An 8,296-nucleotide genomic window follows, 5' to 3' on the forward strand; every position below is an offset into this window, starting at 1 on the left:
CGTCGCCAGGGGGCGCCCGCGGGAGGCCGGCGGAAGCGCGCGCCACGTGGCGGGGAGACGCCCAGGGCGCGGCGTGGCGGCGAGGCCTGGGGCTCCCTGAGGGCAGGGCCGGGCCGCCCTGCGCTCCTCACACGCGGCATGTTGCCGTGGACGTCTCCCCCGTGGGGCGCGAGCGAGGAGGCGTCGGAGGAGGAGCCAGGCCCCTCGGGGGGCAGTGACCAGAGCGAGGCCTGGAGTTCTGGAGAGGAGGCCCCAGGGGAGCTAGGAACACCCCCGCAGGACAGGTGAGGCTGGGCCGGAGCCACGGGCGGACGAACCCTCCGTAGGCGTGGAAGCGCCGTCCCTGAAGTTGAGAAAATCCCCGCTGACCATTCCCCGGGGCCGTGGCCCTGCCGCTGGGCTCCAGGGAGAGTTTTGGCGGCCTGGAGCATCTCTGTCCCTGCCCGCAGCCTGCAGCCCCAGGCCTTCAGTCCTTCCTGGATCCGGACGGAGCGACTGGTGCCCCGGCCAGGCCTGGCTCTCGAGCAGGCCCCAGGAGCCCCAGGTAGGCACCAGGTGGGCAGCCTCTACCGGGCCCAAGGCGCTCTCGTGCCTCTGGGCCCACGTTAATCCCTTCAAGTCCCCCCCCCCGCCCCCCAGTTTCCCACCAGATGACCTGGGACGTGGCCCCCTCAAGGATGAGCCTGCTGGCACCCTGGGACCCCAACTACCAGGCCCGAGCAGGACCTGGGCTGCTGTGGGTGAGTGGGGGGCCTGGTGACTCCGCCTCCCGTGCAGGGGTGTCTTGGGCCGTGGCTGAGGCCCCATTTATTTCTCCTGCCCCCTTCGCAGGGGGCCGGTGGCGGGTCAGGCACCTTCTCAGACCGGACCTTGTATCATCCGTCGCTCTGTCCGCTGTATGAGGCCAGCTCCAGCAGGCGCCTCAGGCCCCTGGTCCCTGGCCTAGGGCATTGGAGTGGCGAGCAGGTGCCCGGGGGTTCAGGTATTTCCCGCGTGCCCCTCGAGCTCTTGGGGGATGCTGCACGTCCCTGCCCCCTCCCCGGAGCCGGGCTGCCCTAGTGATTTCTTCCTGCAGGGTTCCCAGTGATGTGCAGGGAAGATTTCTTTCTCTCAGACCCTCTGCTGCCCCCGGGGCGACGGGTTCCCCTGTACCTGTCGGAGGCCACCCAGCAGGTGAGCACCTTCCCCTCTGGCCTCCTCCCAGCCTCCCTGTAGGGCCTGGGGGAAACACTCACCCTCTTCTCTCCTCAGGTCATGAGCTCCCAGAGGCTGCTGCTCCCGCCCCCGATCATGTCCTCCTGGGTCCTCCCCACCCAGTCCCAGGGCCGCTCCACCACCTGGCTCAGCGGGCCCGAGCTGATAGCCCTCACTGGTCTGCTGCAGATGAGCCAGGAGGGGGCACGACCCAGCTCCTCGCAGGCTCCCCTTCTTCCTGTGGGCCCCCTGAACCCTGCCGCTCACCACGCAGGCCCCTGTGGTAGCCAGGGCTGTTCTCGATGCACAGCCCCATCTCATTCACAGCCCCCAGGCCCCCATTTTCCATAGCCCCTCTGGGGGCACAGCCAGCCCCCCACTCCCCCACACAGGTTCTGTTGACAATAAAAGTGTCGGCTTGCAAAACAGGCTTCCTGTGCTTTCTGGCCCCCTCTACTACATCGCTGGCTGCTTTCCCTTCAAACTCTTGTCGCCCCCCCACAGCCCCCAACACAGGGTGCAGGAATCCACAAGCCGTCTCTAGGCTGAGCAAGCAGGGTGCTTTTAATGAGTGGGCAGGTGGGTGGGTGGTCCCCAGTACAGGCTGGCTAGGAGAACCATTGTGTGAGGCCACGGCCTGCACTAGGACAGTAAGGGGACACCCCGCTTCTGGGGGCACACTAGTGTGAGACCCCTGGGTGTTCCTGTCACTGTGGTGCTGGGACCCCTGGGCGTGGGCAGGGGCGCGGGGGTGGGGGTTGGCTCAGAAGAAAGAGCTGCAGGTGTTGGGGGTGGGCAGGCAGGTTCCTATGGGAGGCGTCGCCCATGGGTGAGGTCCCCAGGTGAGGTCCCCAGTGATTCTGGGCAGACTGTGCAGAAACAGGGCCACAGCTCCAGCTCAGAAAGCCAAGTTTGCAGCTGGGGCAGTGGAATTAGGGTTCTAGAATGTTCTCCTTCAAAAGACTCCAGCTTCTTGGGGAACCAACCTCCTCCTGAGGATTTCTTAGGCGCCATGGCTGGAAGGAACAGCAGCCCAGGACAGAGGCAGTGGCGTGGGGGGAGGGTCTGGACGCAGAGCAGGAGGTCGTTAGCAACTTTGTTCTTTTTCCCCATGCCCTGCCCCCCACCTGTCGGCGAGACTGGGCAGGGCTGGTGCCAGTGTCTCCTCACTGTGGCCTCCTGAAAATTCTAGAATTCTATGCACGCATAGCTGTGGGGGCCGGCCCTAGGGGCGCCCCCTCGCGCCGCTAGGGGTGGCACCAGGTCCAGGTCGACATAGTTGAGGCAGGCGTCGCGGGACTCTGGCCTGGCACTAGCCACTCGGGCATCACCGGAGGCCGAATACCGCACGCACGCGGACTGCCCGGCCGGCTCTGAGGGCGGCAGCGAACACGGCTGAGCCCCTGCGGGGCCCCCGCTCCCCCCCATGCCTTGATGAGCAGCTGGGAGCCTGGATCCCGGCTTCCCAGCCCCGGACTTGCGGGAATGGGGCAGCGCGCCAGAAGGAACGGACTCTGGAGGAAAGCGGTTCATGGGCACGTATTCGGGGCCTCCCTGGTCCTGGAGCGGCTGGCCGGTAGCATCGCTGTTGGTGGCCTGTTGGAGGCCTGGGGGCGCCATCACCACGTAGCTGCCGGCCTCGCCGCCCGCCATGGGCTCGTAGTCCCTCCCTGCCCGCATGCTTATGTAATCCCTGCCCGGATCTAAGCCCTTGGGGTAGGAGGCCGCCGTCCCTGGCCTCGCCAGGGTCTTGAGAGTTGTCTGCTCCACTCTCTCATCCAGGCACTCCCGATGGCCCAGGCCGCTTGACTGGGCAGGGGAGCCCGGGGTCTCGAAAGGACGGGAGATAGGCGGTCTGGAGGCGCTCGTCGGGGAATCTCTGGGCAGTGGCTCAGCCCTGCCCCCCGCAGCACTGCCCCCGAGTCGCTTCATGGCGGCCAGGACCGTCTCGTGAATGCTTTGGGCCACCACGGCGTCGGGCGCCTGCAGCCAGAGCTCCCCAGGACCCGTGGGCGCCGAGCGGCCGAGTTCCAGGAAGAAGAAAGAGTCAGCGTGGCCGCAGCGGCGCACGCTGAGCAGGGACAGGCGCAGGGCGGGCGGCGGGGAGGCCCGGGGGTCCCGGGAGCCTCTCTCCCGAGGCTTCCGCAGCAGGCTCAGGGCCCCCGAACCCAGACACAGGCGGTAGCGTCCGCTGCCCAGGCCTCGTGTCCGCCCCAGCCCTTTGGGTCGCAGCGTCACGGGCCAGACGTCCTGGAACGGAGCGAGGAACCAGGTCTCGGGGTCCTCGTGGGAGCTGGGACCTGGAGAGACAACCGGCTTGGTCACCAGGGGGTTACGGGGCCAGAAGTTGAAGTCTCTGCGCCCCGAGCAAACGCTTTAAAGTTTGAACTTTCGATGACCTGGGGGAGGGGCAGGACAGGGTAAACCCAGTGCTGGAGCCTTGGAACCCCCGCACCACCACCACCACCACCACCACCACCGCCTCGCAGCCCCGGGGTGCGGGCCTCACCGGCGCCGGCGCGCACCTCGAGCAGGGCGCTGTACCACGCCTGCTGCTCAGCCTCGCTGGCCGCCGCCACGCCCAGGCTGCTGTCGCGCGTGTAGAGCACGATCAAGTGGCGCTGGCGCGCATCCGCGCGCTTGCTGATGGTGCACGCTCCTGCCAGGCTCACGCTGCGCCGCGGGCGCGCGGGGCCCCCGAAGCCTGCGCGGAACTTCTCCTCGCTCTCGTAGCACTCGAGGCGCGCCGGGTCCGTGCGCAGCGCGAAGAAGCGGCGGCGCTGGGACTTCTGCTTCCGCAGGTAGCCGCAGAGCCGCACGTCGGCCGGGCAAGCCCAGGGCAGCGGCGGGCCAAGGGGCACGTCGACCGACTGGGGCTCCGGGGTGGCCGTGGGGCCGCCGCCGCCTCCGGGCGTCATCCCGGGCCAGAGGAGGGGCAGCGGCCACCCGGCAGCTGCGACCTGTCTCAGTTCCCAGCGTTTCTCTCCGGCTCCCGACTCCAAGTGTGGGGCAAGGGGTCTGCGCACTGAGTGTGCCCGGGTGGCTGCCGGGCTTCCTGGGACACCCGGGTCTCCTAAGGCCTCCTTAGCTCCACCCGCCGCCGCCTCCCGTCCCACCCCTCCCTCGGCCGACCCCTCTCGCGGTCCCCACCCCCGCGGGGTTAACCCCTGCACACACAGGCTCCGGGATTTGAATCGGGACGTGTAGGAGAGGCGTCCTCCGCCCAGGGACCGGATCCTTTGCAGGGCGGGGAGTGTGGGGGCGTCTCTACCAATCAGCTGACTGACTGTGGGGGCGGTGGAAGGCCGCGGCGGGGCAGGCAGGGACAGCCCGTGGCGGTGCAGAAAGCAAGCGTGATTGGCATCGTGTCCTTCGCGATGGCAGTGGCCGCGGCCTCTGCTGTTAGAAGGATCCAGCGGCGCCCCCCACCCCCTTCTCTGTAGGCGGCCGTCTCTATGTACCTCTTCCCACCCAGGGATGGCTCTGTGCTTTCTTCCAAGTAATCCTGCGAGTCATGGCTACTGAGCACTGGGCTAGGTCAATTTCTGAGCTGCAGGTCCAGTTTCTCCCTGGATTTGCAGTGATAGGGGGCATCTTGGGATAAGTAAATTTACGGGTTGAGCCGTGTTCACAGCTCAAGTCTGCCGGAATCCCAGCCAGGTAGCCGAGAGAGCCTTTTGGAGCAGGACCCTGCCATCTCCCAGGGGTACCCCTTCAAGCCTCCCCAGTGCCCTCAGCCCCTCACCAGCCCGGCCTCAGAAATGCTACCTGGGAGGGCCAAAGACTGGTCACAGAAGCACCTCTCCCTGGCAGTCTCCCTTTCCCCCTGTATGTTGAGTGGTTTGCCATGGCGTTGGGGATTGGACATTTTTGTGTGTCAGTTCCGATCCTAGGACCGCCCACTCTGTGGGGTGGGGATGGCCCTGGTCCTGGTGCACCCTGGGCAAACATGCACTTGGCATCCAGTGCGGCTTTAGTAGGCCTGGTGAGTTCACTCTGGTGGCAAAGATTCCTGCAGCCTGCAGCTGAGGTGGGGGAGGGGAGGAGGCCTACTGTGGCCCCTGGTGAAGATGGTGTTGGGAGATGGCCCGCAGGCAGGGGGTAACAGTAGAAGCAAGGATACCTGACTCTTCCTCAGTGCAGGGTGTCCCAGCCACTTTTTTTTTTTTTTTAATTTTTTTTTTTTTTTGAAAGAGTTACAGGGATGCAGAGCCAGAGAGAGGCCTTCCATCCACTGGTTCACTCCCCAGATGGCTACAACGGCTGGAGCTGAGCTGATCTGAAGCCAGGAGCCAGGAGCTTCTTCTGGGTCTCCCATGTGGGTGCAGGGACCCAACGACTAGGGCCATCTTCCACTGCTTTCTCAGGCCATAGCAGAGAGCTGGACTGGAAGTGGATCAGCCGGGACACAAACCGGCACCCACATGGGATGCAGCCACTGCAGGCAGAGCGCCGGCCCCTCCCAGCCAGCTTTTCCCACTTCCCAGGGAAGGGCTGGTGCTGAGCTGGAATACAGGAGAAACTGTTGTGCCAATGTGTGCATGGAGCTTGGATTCTCAAACACCTTTGTGGGGCCAGCACTGTGGCACAGAGGGTTAAAGCCCTGGCCTGAAGCGCCGGCACCCCATATGGGCACTGGTTCGAGACCCGGCTGCTCCACTTCCAATCCAGCTCTCTGCTACGGCCTGGGAAAGCAGAAGAAGATGCCCCAAGTCCTTGGGCCCCTGCACCCGCGTGGGAGACCTGGAGGAAGCTCCTGGCTCCTGGCTTTGGATCGGCGCAGCTCTGGCTGTTGAGGCCAACTGGGGAGTGAACCATCAGATGGGAGACCTCTCTCTCTGCCTCTCCTCTCTCTCTGTGTAACTCTTTCAAACAAATAAATCTTAAAAAGAAAAAAAAGTCCTGGCCTGCAATGCCAGCTTCCCATAGGGGCACCGGTTCGAGTCCTGGCTGCTCCACTTCCAATCTAGCTCCTTGCTAATGTGCCTGGAAAAACAGTACAGGATGGCCCAAGTCCTCGGGCCCCTGCACCCACGTGGGAGACCCAGAAGAAGCTCCTGGCTCCCAGCTTCAGATTGGCTCAGCTCTGGCCGTTGCGGCCATTTGGAAAGTGAACCAACAAATGGAAGGCCTCTCTCTCTCTGTCTCTGCCTCTCTCTGTAACTTTTAAATAAATAAATCTTTTTTAAAAATCACAACAAAAACACACACCTTTGCAAAGGTTGTGTCGAGTGGGAGGCAGGGACCTATCTGCCATCCCAAGGATGTGCGTGTGGCTACCAGACAGGCTCCAGGGGCCTGCTGGTCAGCCCAAAGCCCCACCCAGGTGCACTGCTCAGGTGGGGTAGTGGGGAGTGACAGCTGCCCAGGGAGAGGTGGGAATGGGGTGGACCCCTAGACAACCACCAAAACATGACTGTGTTCAAGGCTACGGCCCCTGATGTAGCCAGGGGCTTTGAGATGGCTGCATGCTCCCCCCCTTCCCGGTCTTGCGACTGCCACAGGGCCCATGTCCCTGCTATGGCCCTGGCCTGACAGCCTTTCTCCCCTAGGCTTGAAGGGTTTCTTCGTACTTTCTCCCTCCTGCTCCTTGTCAGCCAGGTCCCCTTGCAAGCACCCAGCCCTGGTGAGGTCACAGCTATTACAGAGACCAGCTCCAAACCTCCTGGTGTCAGAGAACCCCGGGTGCTGGCTGAAAGATACAGCCAGAGGTATCAGGGCTCAGAGTGCCTGGGATCTGGGCAAGAACAGTGGCAGGGAGGAGTAGTATTCAATGCCAGGTGATCTGGCCTGCTGGGGACCAGGAAAAGCCTGCAGTCAAACAGCTGGCCTACATCAGTTGCCTTAGCAACTCCACGGTCCTGGCCCTACCAGAGAAGTTATTTTAGGACAGGGAGCGGCGGAACCTTAGCTCTGCCCAAGTGCCTCTCCCAACTTGAGGGTCTGGCTCTGCATCTCTGCCAGGGGCTGGCAGGGCAGAGTAGTCTAAGTCCCTGTAGGAGATTCTTATTAGCAGGGAGAGGAACTCACAGAGAGGGGACAGGCTGTTCCCACTGTGTTCTGGGTCTTCCACCTTTAGTCCCTGCCTGCAGCCCCATAGCCCTGAGGTTTGACTTGGCAGGCTCCAGTGTGCACAGGGTCCCAGGAGCTCGCTCCTGCTTCCTCCCCCTGAAGAGCCACCTGCAGGTGACCAGCTGAGGGCTGAGGCCAAGCCAGAGGACCACTGTCAGTGGAGCATGGCGACAGTGTTGGCCAGGGCACATGCTGGGGTGAGCTGGGTGAGTCACTCCAGCCTGCCAGTCAGGTCGGCAGGACTAGGCAGGGCCATGCAGGAGCAAAACACAGCCTCGTCATCTGTCAAGCCAGGGGTTTTTCCACTCTTTCCCTCTCGTCTGGAGAGGAGGAGGTTTGAGGTCCAAGGCACCAGGGCTGCTCCACGCCAGGCACAGCAGCTGCAGCCCATGCCCAGGGGACTCCTGATTTCTCGGCCCTGGTGTCTGATGCTGATCTGGTCTAACTCCTCTGCCCAGGGAGCTGGCTGGAGTCCACATGGGACAGAGGGACTGGGCGGGGAAGCCATGGGAGACAGCACGGGTATGCCTGAGACACACGAAAAGGCCCTTCAGCACCCATCCAGGCTTTTACATCTCAGTCCCACGGCCCTGGAAAAGGGTGAGGGAGGCTGGGGAGATAGCAAGACTCCTCCTCCTCCAGCTGGACTCCGGCTTGCCTCCCCTCGCTGGCAGTGAGCAGAAAGGGGAAGCAGACTTGGGGAGAATGACTGTGAGAGAGGGAACAAAGGATGGGGGCTCACCCGGGAGGCCCCACCAGGAGGGTGAAGGCTGGGAAGGCAGGTACACAGACCCAGGCAGGAGGGCGGCCAGTTCCTGGAAAGGGGGCAGGCCAGCCTGGCTGGACAAGTGGCAGCAGCTAGAGGTGTTTCCAGAAAACTCTGCAAAGTAAATAAACTTCTTGCAACGTCTCCTTGCTTTCTGTGGAAAACCCAGAGAAATGGCAGCGCCAAGAGCTCAAGGGCCCCGAGTTCTGGGGCAGTGGTGGCAAGGGAGGCCTCTCCAGAGCCAGGGGACGTGTTTACCCCATG

General features: G+C 63.6%; 2 protein-coding genes across 3 annotated transcripts; one reads left to right on the top strand and one right to left on the bottom strand.

Annotated features, from left to right (window-relative positions):
* Positions 1-101: 101 nt before the first annotated feature.
* SAP25 (Sin3A associated protein 25) lies at positions 102-1,605 on the top strand. Of its 2 annotated transcripts, none has more exons than XM_062179579.1 (6): positions 102-284; positions 407-544; positions 640-740; positions 851-982; positions 1,076-1,173; positions 1,252-1,605. In XM_062179579.1, exons 1-6 carry the CDS (start codon positions 139-141, stop codon positions 1,543-1,545), a joined length of 909 nt encoding a protein of 302 aa, XP_062035563.1. In that variant the 5' UTR covers positions 102-138; the 3' UTR covers positions 1,546-1,605. The 2 variants fall into 2 exon arrangements, with proteins under 2 accessions (XP_062035563.1, XP_062035564.1); XM_062179580.1 differs by having other exon boundaries at positions 450-544; positions 832-982.
* Positions 1,606-1,733: 128 nt separating this feature from the next.
* On the bottom strand, positions 1,734-4,327 carry LOC133750957 (insulin receptor substrate 1-like). Its single transcript, XM_062180740.1, has 2 exons — positions 3,704-4,327; positions 1,734-3,494 (listed from the first exon to the last, which is right to left on the bottom strand). The coding sequence occupies exons 1-2, from the start codon at positions 4,110-4,112 to the stop codon at positions 2,383-2,385; spliced, it is 1,521 nt and encodes a 506-aa protein (XP_062036724.1). The 5' UTR covers positions 4,113-4,327; the 3' UTR covers positions 1,734-2,382.
* Positions 4,328-8,296: the final 3,969 nt, after the last annotated feature.

This window comes from Lepus europaeus, chromosome 21, assembly GCF_033115175.1.
Source record: "Lepus europaeus isolate LE1 chromosome 21, mLepTim1.pri, whole genome shotgun sequence".
NCBI lineage: Eukaryota > Metazoa > Chordata > Mammalia > Lagomorpha > Leporidae > Lepus > Lepus europaeus.